The 17,239-nt window shown below is 31.5% G+C and overlaps 1 protein-coding gene across 4 annotated transcripts in view; it reads left to right on the top strand.

The window, feature by feature from the left end:
- The first annotated feature begins 397 nt into the window (after positions 1–397).
- Positions 398–17,239, top strand: part of LOC118186069 (queuosine-tRNA galactosyltransferase-like) — a 41,730-nt gene continuing 24,888 nt past the window's right edge. The window contains exons 1-6 of one of the 4 annotated variants that reach the window (XM_035356061.2): positions 398–534; positions 853–969; positions 3,467–3,566; positions 8,697–8,761; positions 9,953–10,018; positions 16,450–16,545. In XM_035356061.2, the coding sequence (XP_035211952.2) occupies positions 514–534; positions 853–969; positions 3,467–3,566; positions 8,697–8,761; positions 9,953–10,018; positions 16,450–16,545 (465 nt within the window). In that variant the 5' untranslated portion in view covers positions 398–513. Of the gene's footprint in view, positions 573–852; positions 970–1,606; positions 1,798–3,466; positions 3,567–8,696; positions 8,762–9,952; positions 10,019–16,449; positions 16,546–17,239 lie in introns of all 4 variants that reach the window. The other 3 variants (XM_035356063.2, XM_035356066.2, XM_085826820.1) reach the window with 3 other exon arrangements.

Here is a 17,239-nt window from a genome sequence, read left to right as displayed (position 1 = left end):
TTAAAGTCGTTGAACTGCTTTCAAAATATGAAGCTGAATTGAAAGAATGTATTCTGACATGAGAACATTACTCATCTCATATAATCGTTAGAGATACAAAACAGCGGTTTGTCTAACCACGGTAAAAGTAAACTTATTGAAGCAATTAAAACCATTGTACTATGATATCCTGTTCAACAATTATTCTTGATTTTTTTATATGCAGATAAAAATCCGAAATGATTTGCTATGCGAAAATTAGCAATGGAAATACTGAGGTCAAAGAATTTTTTTTCGTAAAAGAAAAAAAATTTAAACGATAAAATTTTATATTGCAAAGTCTGGCTGGAGAGTCTTGAGCTTATTTTAATATGAAAAAAGATCATTAATATCTGCAAGGGATGTCACTCACTTTAGGACTCTAAACACTTTTGAGCCACTGCAATTTCAAATACGGAAGGTTTTTTTTTTTTTTTGGCTCGTTGAATTTGGCAACTGGATTTAAATTGTTTATTTACATTCACTTCCAATGGCATGGCAGATAAGATAGATGTGGTGAGAAAGTCTTTTCTTGCAAGCTTGACTTAAAACTCGTAAATAAGCTGAATACTTTTCCTTTTGTTTTTTGTAACATGTGGTGACTTTTGGAAATTACTGCTGTATTTGATTTGCTTGCATAAATCTCTCATTCAGGAAGCAAATGCAGCAGATTTATTTCTTAATAAGATTATTTACATTAATGTGATATGAAAAATAGCTTTTCATGGAAAGCTTGTTATTAATATTTTAAGTAATAGTTAGAAGGAGAGCAATGTTATTTTATTGTTATTACTTATTCTGAGTTAATGTAAATTAATTATTTTCGCCTTGTAGTCCATTATTGTACCAGTGTACAACGGGGAGCAATGGCTGGATCAGTGTTTAGAGTCTGTTGTGGAACAAGAATTTTCTGGAAAATTAGAAATATCAATTTTTAATGATGCGAGTACTGTAAGTTTAGTAAATTTTATAATTATTTCGTTTTTTTCTAATTACTCTCTGGAGCTTATCTTATTATCTTAAAAAAAAAGGGATGAATATTTTTAAAACCTATTTGTAGTAACAGGTAATAAAGTTATGTATTATAACAAAATGGAAAACACAGATTTATTAAAATGATGCAGTTAGAAGTGTCATTAATATTCCTGTCATTTGAATTAAAAGTTGAATGATAGATGATACTTTATACTTCCTCTATACATCCAGTCAGTATTGCTACTTTCAGATTTTAGCTTTTCAAACAAAAAGTAAAATCTGTTTTTTCTGACTAAACAACAGATCTAAAAGTAGGGGTGCTGTCCTATCCTATATAATTCGTGTTACAAGAATTAGTGAAATAAATATTAAATATAATGAAAGCATTTGGTCATAGCTTGCGTATAAGAAGGTATTTCCTGATCACATATCCACATGAAAAATCGCTAGTTGGCAGCTTTCTGAATTGGCAAAAAAAGGTTTGATTGGTTATGCTTGCAGCTCGTAGATATTATTCATTTCATTAATAATAATAATAATAAAATGCCTTTATAAGAAATAAAAATTTTACATGAAAAACAAAAATCAGCAGAAAATGTTTACATTTTTACAGCTGGTGACTGTTTGACAAAATGAAAGTTAAATGTAAAGTGTGTAAATTCATGTATACTTGGACAGCATATGTATAGTATATGCATGAGTGTTGCCACATGTATGTTTGAAATCATGCCAAAAACACCTCACTTCGATGAAAGTTAAAACCAGAAGTCCAGATATCAGAAGACAATAAAAAAATTTATAATGGTATGTTATGAAGCTCTAAATCAGTTTTAATGTCCTTCAAGGAAATATGCACTTTTCTAAACATTCGTCAAAGAATTACATAATGCCCAATATCTGTTATTTTATTTTATTAAAATATTGTATAATATCTCTAAGTTTTTAGCCAAAGAGACAAACTTTTAATAAGATATTACAGTAAAGCTTTGATGAATGAATTTGTACAATGTTTCAATCTGAGGTTGTCTGATTGATTCGATTTTGCAAACTGATGTTGAAAAATTAATTTTTTATTTGAGATATTGGAAAATTTGATAGAAACAGATAATTTAAATATTATATGATATTATTTCATAGTGATAGATGCAAATTAATCATTCCAAATTGAATTTTAAAATTTGACAAAAATTTAACCTTAGGTTTGCATTAATTTAATAAAAAAAATATAGTTGCATTTAAATAAAAAAAATCTAATACTGGTAGTACTTCTTTAAGGGGGGGGAATGCTGCTTGGAAATATGAATGCTGAATATTTTCTTCAAAATATTATGCTCCTTTCAGAAAAAGAGGCCTTTGTCTGATCCTCTCAAAATGTATAAAATGTTTCTTTAAAATTAATACCAGTCTCAGTATGAACTACGCTCTGATAAAATCCTAGTATATGGTGCAGTCTTAGCGCGATTTTAAAAACTATCGCCAACACCAAAAATTACCAAAAGAACGTCTATGTATATATAGTGATAGTAACTATATATATTCTTTGAATACCCGTTTACTACTTATCGTATATGTCCCGTTTTTACTGCTCATCATAAAAGTCGCCAAAAGTAGCCAAATCCCATGTGCACCGGATACTAGGATTAAACCCTACGCTCTTTTATAGTATTATTATTATTGTATAAAACTGGGCACAGTTCAAACTTCTAAAATTAAAAAATGAAAAGATTAAACTTCTCTGTTTTTCCGGTATCATTACTAAAAGCTAATAATCTATGCATTTAGTATTTAGAGTAAATTATACCTGTTCAAAAATTGTAATATACTTAATGTCTAATGAAAAATTATAATTTTGCCCCCCTGTTATTTAAGTTTTGAAAAGGAAATCTCTGATGTATTAGTTGAAAAATATGTTTATAGAGTATGAGGTCCAGGATCCGGATGTCCTGCATCCGAAATGATCTAATGTCTGGACCACTAGGTGAAAACTAAATGAACAGATAAAACAAAATAATCTAAAAAAAAAAAAAAAAAAAAAAAAAAAAAACCAATCCCCTTCAAAATCTGGGAGTGGAGAATATAATATTCAACAACAAAAAACAGGTGTGCTATAAATGTAATTTTCTCCTTACTAACTGGCATTCTTACCTGTCACATTCAAGCATCTGCTGTCTAGGGAAATGGCACACATGTTAGTACTGTGCCCAGTGACAAGTGACAATACATTGACTGGTGATGTATCGATAATGGCCAAGGTCATACTTTCAGTTCTCGAGTGATTGTAGGGAGGAGTTTACTATCTGACCTAAGTGAAATCCCAATGTAGCCATGTCTACATATCATCTTACTACATTTAAACTAATTATAAAAAATCCAGAAATATTTGGAATTGTTGAAATCCTGACAATTCTGGATCTCAAACTTTGTACTGTATTTCATTTTGAATGTGTAGTTCACTTTTTAAAATTTATTTCAGGATAAATCAAGTGAACTTATTGATGCTTGGTCATATAAAATTCAGAAGAATGGCATAAAATTCACATTTATATCATCATCGTCTAGTTCACCTAAAGGAGGTATGCTGTATTTCTGTGTAATATGCCTTATATAATACACAATGCCTTCAAAATATTAAAAATATATAATATCAAAAACCTTATATCTAGAGGGTTTTTGGGAGGGCGCCAAGCTAAAGCTTGTGTAGCTTATACATAAATCCTGCACTTTGTGTATATTTTGTCAGAAACAGAATGGCCTTTTAAAAAAATAGTTCATCTTATTCTTAATCTTAAGTAATGTGAGGAAAGTTAGCTGAAAATGATTTTTCTTATTTTTAGGATGAAGAAAAAAATTAAAGAAAAGGAAACAAAAAGTGCTCTTAAATAATTTGAAGAACATTTTAATTTTTAAGAAAAAAATCCGTCTCTTTTTTATAAAATATAGTGACAGAACTTTTCAAAGGGAAAGAAAATATTTCTAAAATTAAAATTCTAAAACTTTAAAACAGCTTAAGAGCTTGGTAGAAAAAAAAAAATAAATAAAAATAATAAAAAATAAATAAATAAATAAATAAATAAATAAATAAATAAAATAAAATAAAATAAAAAATAAATAAATAAATAAACAAATAATAATAATAAAATAAAATAAAATAAATAATTTTTCTTCTATTAGTTAATTAAAGTTTTGGAACAGTTCCTGGCTGTTAATTTTGAAACTATTTATTTTTACTTCATGAAATGACAGATATTTTAAGTTTATGAAAAATTAAATATTTAATTTATTTTTTCTTCGTATATGCGTTTTAAAAATAGATGTTAATAGTAATTATTACTGCCTCATTATATTTGTCGAGTGCACTTTTTCCCCTTCTTAAATAGGTAGTTGATGATCATATTTAAAATAATGATTTATAATGCATGGATACGCTCATTGCCATAAAAATTTGTGCACCAAGAAATAATTGTGAGATCGTAACAAAACTTGGCATGAAGGTACATATCGGGTAGATATGCAAATGGTTAGAAATCCAGCATGATTGTGCATTGTGTAATGCCACTAGAGGGCGTTGAACTTTATTCTTCTTGGAGTATAAAACAGGTAAGCAGAGCTTGTGTACTTGTGTAGAGAGAGTTTACTTAATCTTTTGCTGAGGAAGCTCTGAGGTAGACATGCCATTATGCCACCATCGAAGCCAATATCAGCAGCTGTCAGAGTTTGAGAGGGGAAGAATCATCGGGATAATGGAAGCTGGCCGGTCAGCTCGGCGAGTAGCTTGTGAGGTAGGCTGTTCTAATTTTACTGTGAGGAGATATTGGAACCAGTGGGCAGAAGAGACATAATTATTCGGCGACTAGGCTCAGTCAAGAAGACCGTCGCATCATACAACAGGCACGTATAGAACCAACTGCCTCATTAGCCGCTATCCAGATGCAGGTAGCAGCTTCATTACGGGTCCCTGTGTCTCCCCGAACCATCGTAAGGTGCCTGGTTGAAAAACATTTGGTATTGCGGCACCCATTACGTGTGCTGCCAATGACACCCACCTATCAACACCTTCGTTTAGAGTAGTGTCGTGCACGACAGGATTGGATTTTGGTGGAATGGATCCAGGCCATCTTCAGCGACAAATCTAGATTTAATTTGACCAGTGATGACAATTGTGTTTATGTGTGGAGGTCCCATAGTGAACACCTCAATCCTGCCTTCGCTTTACAGCGACACACTGTTCCCACAGTTAGTGTGATGATATGAGGTGCCATTGCTTGCAATACATGGTCACACCTAATATTGATCCATGGCATAACGACAGGACAGCGGTACGTCCATGACATCCTTCAGCCACATATGTTGCCACTCATGGCAGGGCTCCCAGGAGCCTGTGTACAAGAAGACAATGCTCGACCACACACAGTACGGATCTCAAAAGACTGCTTCCACATTACACCCTTACCTGTCCTTCTCGATCCTCAGATTTTTCACCAATCGAGCATATCTGGGATCATTTGTGATGGCAAGTTGGACAGCCTACAAGGTTGGCTGAATTAGAGGCACATGTACAGCAACTGTGGAACGAGATGTCTCAGGAGACCATACGGAACTAGTATGCATCAATGCCCGCTTGTATCGCATCGTGCATTCAAGTTAGAGGTGGTCCAGCAGAGTACTAAAGTACTAAAACTTCCGTTTATGTGTACTTTTTTTTTTGCAATAAATGATCCTTTTTTCTTTGATTTTCTAATCACGTACTTGTATCAAAGTAGTACTTACATATGTAAAATTTCGTTTCATTCTGACAACTCTTTCTTGGTGTTCAAATTTTTATGGCAATGAGTGTACAGTCAAAAGTCTTTAATCCGGACATCCATAATCCGGAATGATCTATAATCTGGACCTCAAAGCTACAAACTTTCTGCGCATGCGCATAATACCTTTAAGCATGTGCATATGCATCTACACATGCACATAATACGTTTACACATGCGCATTTAATGTATAATGGACGGTATCACCTAAGCTAAAATTATCTAATTATCTATTTCAGTTAATGTTGTAGATTGCGTTGTACCTTAATCTTCTAATTGGATCTGGCTTATTATTTTTTGCTGACTGTTAGAGCAATTTTATAAAAGTAAGCATGAACTTTCAATTATGTCAAAAAGAATTTCCGATTCTGGAGCTACCATAGGATCTACAAAGAGAAAGCATGTTTCGATGTCCATCAAACAAAATGTAGTATTTCATCTCGATGTACTCCGTCTTTGATATGATTTAAATCAAATTCCTTGTCATTATAAATATCACGAATACACATCAAATAGTTTTCTGGTTACAATTTTCTAATTTCAACTATGCGTAATGTATGCTTTATGCATGCGCGCATTGAAAGAAATGTTTAATAAAGTAAACAAATAAATATTAAGCTTTTTTTTTTGTAAATTTTGATACCCTTTAGATCATAATTGCTCTTTATTTCATAAATTATGGTTTCATATTTTTAATTTTATAATTTCTGCATGCCATCTTACCAGATTTAAACTGATGATCTATAATCTGGAAAAACCGATAATCCGGAATCGCCGAAGTCCCGACGAGTCCGGATTAAAGAGTTTTGACTGTATATAAAATTCTTTTATAAAAATCCTTGTATAACGTGAAAAATTTTTTGCCCCACAAGCACTTTTTCTTTCCTTGAGTAAAGGAAGAGAAATATCAACTTCTCAAATTAAAATTTGTATTGTTTTTCCTAGAATGAAATTTGGCATAGTTTTAACTAGAATATTGAAAGGGGAAATAAACTGAAATATTAATTGATATATAATGATTATTTAATTGAACTTATACGTGATTTAATATTATATCCAATAAATATTAATTAATGTTATTAAATTGTGCATTTATATATAACATCTTAATGTCAGTGCTCAGTTCAACTGAAAAATGTAACACTTCTTAGTAATAGTCAATAGTTTCATATGAGTGCTAAAAATCAACTAAATCTTAAGCTACAAACAGTAAACCCGTACTGAATATAGAGTAACAAAACAGGATTTTTTGATATATGTACTGAAGCCCTCATAATGTTGCATCCAAATGTAGAGGTTTTATTTCTTCCGCTAATCACCACTTCCTTAATTCAACTAATGGATCAAGGAATCATAAAAACATTCAAAACTTATTATGTCAGTACTATTTGTATTTCTCCTAATAAAGTTCAGTTATTATTTGCAGCTCTCCTAATAAAGCACTGTATGAAGAAACACATGACACACTAAAGGCGTTTGGAAGCAATTCAACATGAGACGCTGCCCAGAAATGATTAAACTTGCATGGGAACGAGTGAATTCATTAACAATGAATGGTTGCTGGCATCAGCACTGGCCAAAACATTTTCAACAACGTTAAAGGTTTTGCTTTGATTGAAAATGAAGCCAAGGAAATCGTACAAACTGCAAAAGTAATAGGTAGCAAAAGATTTTCAGATATGGAAGAAGGAGAAATCAAAGAAACAGTAAAGAAAATGATGATTCTAAAATGATAGTGTTATCTTATAATACCAGTCGAAAGTAAAAGCTGTAATAGAAGAATATAAAGCTCCTTTCACTCGTAAGGAGTTAAATGAATTGTTAAAAAGAAACTGTCTGATTTTGTAATGAAAAGGGATCCAAATAAAGAAAGAAGAGGAACTTTACAAGAGGTATTGAAAAACATTTTGCTCCTTACTGTGAAACTTTTATTGAATTGCATCAGCCATAGTTCCAAGCAAAAATCACCAGCTATTTAAAAGAATAATTATATTGTAGAGACATTAGGATTTTTTGGAACAAGAAGAGATTGAAAAATGGGCAAACGCCTTTGATGGGAATCGAACCACAGACTTCTGGAATATCGGCCCAGTATGCCGAACCACTACACCACGAAGGCATGCTAGGAAAAAGCAAGAGAAATACCATATATACTCCCTTTTCAAAGGGTGACTGGGGTTTTTAGGGGACCCAATCGCCAAATCTGGGTGCGGAGAATCATCATCCCAACAACCCTTTTAGTTTGGGTGCCACTGTAGAGATATTAGGATTTTTTGGAACAAGAGAGATTGAAAAATGAGCGAACGCCTTCGCTGAGAATCAAACCATGGACCTCTGGAATACCGGCCCAGCATGCAGAACCACTACCCGTTCTGGCCTCTCATTATTAAGCAGTAATAGAAATCCTTTCAATTTACATTTATTTCATTTTCCCTTTTAATTGCAATATTTAGATTTGTGTAAATAATACGTACTTTCTTTATCTGAACTATACCTAATATGTTTTTCCTGAAGAAAGTTAAATTCAATGGAACACAATTTTACCATAGCGCAATGTGTTAATGACTTAACTCCCATGTTCAGCAAGGGTTTACTATAAATAAATAACTTTGATCCCTTTTAATTGATTAAACTTCAGTAGTGATACAAAATGTCTTGATGTAAGTTACCACCCATTTCTATGTTTTGTGAAATGTATTCAAAGCATGATTCATGCAATACTAATATGCAGCAAACTATTAATTAAGAAATTTTACATTTTAGGATAGTAGTTATGATTATTAATATAAATTGTGGCTGTTAAAATCTGAAACTGTATAAATTTGTGATTAATACATTTTAAGCATCAATAAAAGTTTTTAGGTATGTATTTAATAACACATATATTCGATTTTTTTACAGTGGGATTTGCAAAAAATGAAGCAGTCAAAAATAGCTGTGGGGAATATTTGTGCTTCTTGGATGCAGTAAGTTTTACTATTTTATTATTTTATGAAGCACGTTTATGGAGATTCTTCATTATTTAATTTCTTTAAATATAACACAGGGAGATAATATTTGGTGGCAACAATTTGAAAAGTGGTTTGCCAACTATAGTGAATTGATGCAAAATGCCAAAACGAAATTAATAGCCCTTCTGGGCTAAGAAAGAAAAAGTGAATCCTAGAGTAATTCAGAATGATTAATCTGATTTGAAATGACTTTATTTCTGAAATCTTTTAGTATAGAGGGATAAATATTACATGAAATGAAAAGAAAACTATCCAAGTATTTTATATGATTTCTTTTATTTAAAAGTGTAAAGCAAAGAAAAATTCAGTCAAAATAATCAAGTTGAAATTAATGCAGTCATTTCAATGTTATGTTATTTCTATGTTGTCCTTTCTGTTGTTCCTTAAAATTCTGTTAATGTCTCAGTTAAGTTCTTTAGATATACTAACATTTCATTTTTAGCTTTATCTGAACAAAAATATTGTGATGTCTAAAAAAATTACTTTTTAGCGTATTTTGCTAAAACCTCATGATCTGATTTAATTTTTTTAATGTGTATTTTTACTTAACCTAGAAAGAACAAGCAATCCAGTATCTAGAAATTTCTGTACGTTGTTATTACATATGTTTTATATTTTAATATGTTTGTAGAATAAGTCTTTGATTTTGTCTGTATCATTAAAATTTTCATATTATTAGTTGTGTTCTGAATTCTTTTGTATTTTGTTAATATTTAGTTGTTTGTTCATAATAAAATGCTATGTTTCTTTTATTCTATGATGTCATTGGTTATAACCTTCTTCTCTTCATTTCAATACCATGAATGAAATAAAAGTTTTTGATTCCAAGTAAATAAAATAAATAAGATAAAACATCCCAATTTATCTAGTAAATAAGATTCTATAACCGACTTCAGTTTACGAATAACAATAATACATTTATTTAAATCAATAATATTTTAAATTAATTACTTTCAAATATATAGCAATCTGGAAGAATTTTCATTTCTAAAGCACACTCCATTTTTAGTGACATTTATATCTGAAAAAGAGGTTAGCCTTAGAATCAAAGAAAACTGGTGGTTTTATAATTATTTTTGTGTCACTAAATTAAATAAATTTTGATTTGTACCCTAATTTTATGTATTTATTTTATTTGAAATTTAGGATGATGTTATGCATCCCTGTCGAGTTCGAAAACAGTATGAAGCATGTGACTCGAATGATGATATGGTATGTATCATTTTGTAAAATTTTTATTAATAGAACAAAATTCTGTATCAAATCAGTAAATTTTATTTCAGTCTCTCTATTTATATTTTTAATTGTTTGATTTAAACTGGGCCTTTTTTTACTACCTTTAATGTTTTATATAAAAAAAAATTGGCAAAAACCTAAAAATGGCCACAGTGGTTAGAGCCTAAGCATGTCTAGAGCCTGCCATTTAAAAAAAAAATTGCAAAGAATTGCTGATTAAAGTTTATTATATGAGTTTATTATGTGATTGTCAGGTATAATCATTTCAATTTTAGTTGTTTATCAGATAAAAATATCTCATTATGTTATTTGTTAATTATTTCTAATATTTTATGTGTCATAATGTGTGGCACATTTTGTATCAAATCAAAGAGAAGAGGCATTTATTATATTCTTCATGCTGGTGTTTTTTAGATTACTTCAGCATGTTTTAATGTAATTTAATGCAAAATTTATGTTTTTTAAATAATATATTTTTATTGTTGTCTTTCTGTATGTATTATTAACTACCTTTGCCATCAGTATCATAATTAACTCACTAAAATTATAGTCCTTTTAGATTCTTGCATATATATATATACACATATGGTAAGGAAACCTGAGACACAGCATCATTATTAAAAATTTGAGACTAAACATTTCCATGGAAATTTTAACACTGTGAATATTAAGATTATAAGAAATCTCTATCTAAAAGAAACCTTATTTTCTTTTAATTTTTTAGTTATTTTTCTTTGAATTTTTCAGTATTGATTTTTTTTTTTTTTTTCTTTAAAGTCCAAAGGGGCAATTTGCCCTCAAGAACTATTAATTTTGTTTTGGCATTTTGCGTCGAAAACTTTAAAAGGCTAAATCACTTTTCAAATCATTGCCACCATATATTATTGCCCTGTCTTATACTTAAAGAAATTAAATAATGAAGAACCTGCTTAAATGTATGTATGTTTCTCACATTGTGATAAAACAACAGTTACCTAGAACCATCAAAATTTGAATAATGTAATTTTCCATAGAATATGGGCATGTGGAAGCCCTAATTTGAATTTGAAATTTGTTTTATTATTGATTTCAGATTTTGTAACACTTCAACAAATTTTTTATTAAAAAAACTGAACGATTTCAAAGCGAGCAATGGCAACACTGCACGAAAAAAGCATTTTTATCTCCAGTGTGCGAGACTCTGTATTGGAAATTCTAAAGATATGCTTGTTTTAAAATTAATTTTAAAATTAATTTAACGATATTGCTGTTGAACTGAATTTTATAGTTTATAAATGTAGCACACAAAACATTAAAAAAACACCCCTTTGGACATAATTTAAAATCTGAAACCCTTCAGTTTTTTTTTTCCTTAAGTTGAATGTTGGGCACTTGCCTGTTTAATGTGTCGTGGCCTAGTTATTGCATGAGAAATAATTATTTTTTATTTCATATATTTGTTCATGTGTTTAATTATTTTATAAAACTATAATATTTTGTTAATATTCATATTTATATTTCTTTTATGCTGAATAGCAACAAGTAGTTCATATTTGTATTTAAATTTCTTTATGCTGAATGGCAACTAGTTCTGATTCATGATTGCTTGTTTTTGGTTTCAAAACGTTGCTATTCTAGTAGCGTTGCATTTCAATAACTGGAAAATAAAAAGCAATACACTTAGCTATTTATAATTCATGCTGTTCCTAATCATAAGTTAGTTTTGAACATTAGTAGCCAAGGCCACATCGTGGTGACCCTTATTAATTTTTGAAATGTCACTAAATGACTCTTCTGAAACTGTTACGAAAGATACGATCCAGTCACCGGAGCTTCATAAGGTAAGTGTAAAAATTCCTCCTTTTTGGACTGATAGACCGGAAATATGGTTTTTTCAAGTTGAAGCTCAGTTCAAAATTAGTAATATTGTTTCAGAAGAAACAAAATTTAATTATTTAGTTTCACAGCTTGAACCTAAGTTCGTCGAAAACCTTTGGGACATTGTAACAATCGATAGTGCCACAAAATATTCAGATGCTAAAATTAGGTTATTACATTTATTCAAAGAAAGTGAAAATGTACGGATTAAACGTTTGATTACTGGTATCGGGCTTGGAGACATGAAACCAAGCCAACTTTTGCAGAAGTTGAGATCAGTTGCTAGTACAGATGCGTCTGAAAATTTAATCAAAACATTACGGCTAGAGAAGCTACCTGACTCAATAAAAAATATATTATTAGTTAGTGATGAAGATGTAACCAAGTTAGCGTCTATGGCAGATAAAATTAGTTATATGAATCAGAAACCAGAAGTAGTTAGTGCTAATGCCACTTCCGTTCCTGTAAATGATTTGTTGCAAAGAATTACCTCTCTTGAACAAAAAATTTATCAAATAACCATTCGCTCAAGATGCAGGGACTCGGATTTACGTTATTCACGATCTCGTAAACGATATGATTCTACTGGCAAATTTTGTTTCTATCACTTTCGATTTGGAGCAAAATGTATTCCAGAGAAATGCCGGCTTCTGTGTGCTTGGGTAAACAATTCCCCAAACCAGGAAAACTTGAATTTGCAGTAGGTTCAGCGGCAAAAGCTTCTGCAGAAAATATGAAGGATTGTCGCAAATTTCGTTTATTCGTTCGTGACTGAAGATCAAATTTGCACTTTGTTATTGATAGCGGAGCTGATGTAAGCATAATTCCTGCTACTTCACAGAATAAATGTAAAACTGAATACAAACTGTATGTAGCTAATGGCACAGATATTTACACTTATGGCATAAAAACGCTAACTCTTGATTTGGGATTACATCCTGATTTTCATTTTCCATTCATAATTGCTGATGTCACAATAGGTATTTTAGGAGCTGACTTTCTTCACAAATATAAATTGCTTATCGATATAAATAAGAAAAAAATTAATTGATGGCATAACACAGCTTTGTGTCCTGTGGGATATCGCTGCTATTTCCAGTGATTACTCAGTAACCACATTAAATAAATCCATAAAAATTTTCGATTTTCTGTCGAAATATCTCGAAATTTCTAAACTTAACCTTTTTTCTACACAAATTAAACATGGTATAGCACATTTTATTACGATTGATGGTCAACCTGTTTATTCAAAGGTACAACAGCTTGATCCAAAACACTTAGCTAAAGAGGAATTTAAATTTATGCTTGACAATGGAATAATTCGTCCATCAAGCTCCCAGTGGTCAAGCCCCTTGCACCTTGAAAAAAGGATGGTTCATATCATCCTTGCGGGAACTACCGATGATTGAATGCACAGACGATACCTGATCGATACCCAATTCCTCGCATTGAAGATTTTCATCATATTTTAAGTACAAATATTTTTTTCTAAAATTGATTTATTCAAAGCTTATTTTCATATTCCCATTGCAGAAGAAGACAAATGTAAAACGGCCATTATCACTCTTTGCAGTTTATACGAATTTAATGTAATGAGTTTCGGTTTAAAAAATGCTCCTGCAATGTTCCAACGATTTATTCACAACGTTTTTGCAGTAGGATTCATTAGAATTCATTTTTCAATATTTAGACGATATACTCATTGCATCCAGTACCCATGAAGAACACAAAAAGCACCTTACATTAGTTTTCGAAAGATTAAATACATTTGGGTTAAGAAATAATATTTCAAAATCTGCGTTTGCTGTTCGACAAATCGAGTTTCTAGGCTACCTAATTACACCTAAGGGTTCCCATCCTTTGCCAGAAAGAGTTCAAGCTATTACTAACTACAAATGACCAGAAACAATTCATGAACTTAGAACTTTTCTTAGAATACTTAACTTTTATTGTCATTACATAAAAGATGCAGCGAAGAATCAAGCATTGTTACATGTGTATCTTAAGGGAGCTAAAAAGAGGGACAAATGTAAAATCGAATGGACTGAAGAAGCTGAAAAACTGTTTGAAAAGTGCAAGAATGACCTGGTGAACACGGCACTGTTGTCTTTTCCCAATTCTGAACTACCTCTGGCGTTATTTACAGATGCTTCAGATACGGCAATTGGTTCATTGTTGCAACAATATGAAAACTCCTTGTGAAAACCAATAGCATTTTTTTCTAAAAAATTAAATGATACTCAGCAAAAATATAGAACCTATGATAGAGAATTATTAAGCATATATCTTTCAGTTAGACACTTTAAGCAGTATCTAGAAGGAAGAGTACTTACAATTTATACAGATCAAAAGCCCTTAATATTTGCCTTTTGTCAAAAACATGACAAAGCAGCACCTAGACAAGCTCGCCAACTTCAATACATCTCACAGTTTTCGACTGATATCAAATATGTAAAAGGTGAGAATAATATTATGGCTGATACATTATCTAGAGTTAATGAAGTTTCATCGATAGATTATGATAAAATAGCTGATGAACAGACTCAAGAGGAAGAACTGAAGAGTTTGCAAACCACTAACTTCCTTGAATTTAACGCAATGTTCTCTACCCTTCGGGGAAATATTTGTGGTGTGATACATCAACTATACATATTCAGCCATATATTCCTCAGGCTTTCAGGAAACACGTCTTTCAGTGAATTCATGGTATATCACATCCAGGAATAAAACCAACTGTGAAATTCATAACATCAAAATTCATTTGGCCTAACATAAAAAAAGATGTACAGTTGTGGACAAGAACCTGCATTCCTTGCTAAAAAGCTAAACTCAGTCGGTGTACCAAAACAAAATTAGGTGAGTTTGAAGTACCACCAGGAAGATTTTATGTCATCCATATTGATCTCATAGGACCACTTCCCCCATCTAAAGGAAATGTTTATTGTCTTACTTGCATTGATAGATTTTCAAATTGGATGGAAGCAACTCCTTTAGAAAATATTTCAGCTGAGAATGTTGCTAGAGCCTTTTATAGCAACTGGATTGCGTGTTTCGGAATGCCAAGTAAACTCATTAGTGATTGTGAATCCCAATTTAAAAGTGATACATTACAAGCTTTGTCCAAAATCTGTGGCATCTATTTACAACACACTACTGCCTATCACCCCTCGTGTAATGGCAAAGTTGAGCGCATTCACAAACATTAAAAACAGCATTAAAAGCCCACAACAACATATATTGGACGGACACATTACCAACGGTACTTTTGGGTTTGTGTACTGCTATTCAAGAAGATACAAATCATTCTGTTACGCAAGTAGTTTATGGCCAGAGTCTCAGACTTCCTGGAGAGTTTTTCAGCGAACCAAGTATCCAGACAGCATCAGAGACTTTTGCTAATAACCTCCAGAAACAGATGGAAGTTGTTGGACCTACACTAATTCGTAAAAATTCATCTGAACGGATATTTGTACATAAAGACTTAAAAAATTGTTCTCATGTGTTTCAGTGAATAGATCGGGTAAAAAAACCTTTGGAACCTCCTTATGAAGAACCATTTCCTGTTATTGATCAGAAGGACAAATATTTTACTATTAGCATAAAAAGAAAACATATTAATGTATCTCTGGATCGCTTGAAACCAGCATATATTTTAGCTGAAGAAAATTCTCAGTTGACACAACCTAACTACAGTAACCTGCAGAGACCGAAGTCAAATTCAGATGTGAATCAAAAACATTCTCGCACAGGCAGAACTATACATTTACCTGTTAGATTCAAGTACTCTAAATTATTCTGATAGTGGTTAACACTGCATTGCTAGTTACTACCTATTTCTCCCTCTTCGTAACGTAACTTAGTTACTGGTGGGGGAGTAGTGTAGTGACCTAGTTATTGCATGAGAAATAATTATTTTTTATTTCATATATTTGTTCATGTCTTTAACTATTTTATAAAATTAACTTTAATATTTTGTTAATATTTATATTTATATTTCTTTTATGCTGAATGGCAACAAGTAGTTCATATTTATATTTAAATTTCTTTATGCTGAATGGCAACTATTCATGATTGCTTGTTTTTGGTTTCAAAACGTTGCTATTCTAGTAGCGTGGCATTTCGATAGCTGGAAAATAAAAAGCAATAAATTTAGCTATTTGTTTATAATTCATGCTGATCCTAATTATAATTTAGTTTTGAATATTAGTAGCCAAGGCCACAAATGCATTAACCACTCCCAAGGCCAGAAGTTCTGGCCATTTTATTGTGGAGGCGCCTAATAGGTGGCCCCCATATGAGGGGACATACAATTTACATCGATATCTTCTCCGGGATTCGAACCCGGGCCCTTCGGTATTTCAATCGACTTCCCTAATCACTGTGCCATCTGGGCAGCTAGTCTTGATTGCATAGTTCAAGACAAGAGATTTGTTATTACATTTGCTACTTTGTTTTAAATTTTTGTAAAAGTATAAATAGTTTTTTTAGCATTTTAGTTTATTATTATTATTATTTGTGCATTATGCATTTATGTTTTTCATGTTTCAAAGATAGTTGGTTGCCAGTTTCATCGGGAGCCTGAGGATTCCACTCCTAGGTACACCAACTGGGCTAACAATTTAAGTTCATCACAACTTTACACTCAGGTAATAAGTGTGCATAAAACCCTTATTTTCTCAAATAATAATAGTTTCTGCTACTTTTACAGATAGCACAGTTAGTCTTCACAAGCAGCACTGTGAACTTCCTGAAACATGCTTGTATGACATTTATTTTGAGCCTAAAAATTTATTACCTAATCACTGTTAAAGTAACATCCATCAGAATACACATATATTTACTGCAGTCATTCCTGGAAGCACTGCGAAATGCCCTTTGTGGTGTTTATCATTGTCAGGCTGTCTCACGATTTTGAGTAACTTGATTGCCTGGAAACATTCATGTCATTAAATCATAAGAAAGAATAATTAAAGAATGATAAATTTGTCAAATAAGATAGTTTTGTTATCGTAAAGCTCTGTTCTAGCATTAGCAATGCCTTATATTCTATGATCATGTGATTCAGAGCTGTATTTTGATGAAGAATCCATCCAGTCTTTCTGTTTTTCCATCTCACGTTTTCTTCTGATCATCTTCACGTTGTTCAAATAAACAGGCCTTTGTACATATGCAAGGTTTGTATATAAAGTAATGAGATTAGCTTAGAAAGGGATAATCGTTTACAATTTATTAGCAAATATACCGTTTGTCTAGGTAAAAGTATATTTTGCACTCCCTGGCAATTTTTCGGCGTCACTCCTGTTTACATCCAATGCCCTACCCAGTAAAATGGTGTCCAAA

This window comes from Stegodyphus dumicola, chromosome 11 (genome assembly GCF_044657685.1).
Source record: "Stegodyphus dumicola isolate Sdum_Otavi_A_Nest chromosome 11, ASM4465768v1".
NCBI classification, from domain to species: Eukaryota; Metazoa; Arthropoda; class Arachnida; order Araneae; family Eresidae; genus Stegodyphus; species Stegodyphus dumicola.
The sequence above is the reverse complement of the archived record's forward strand: the minus strand, read 5'-3'. Positions and strand labels throughout refer to the sequence as shown.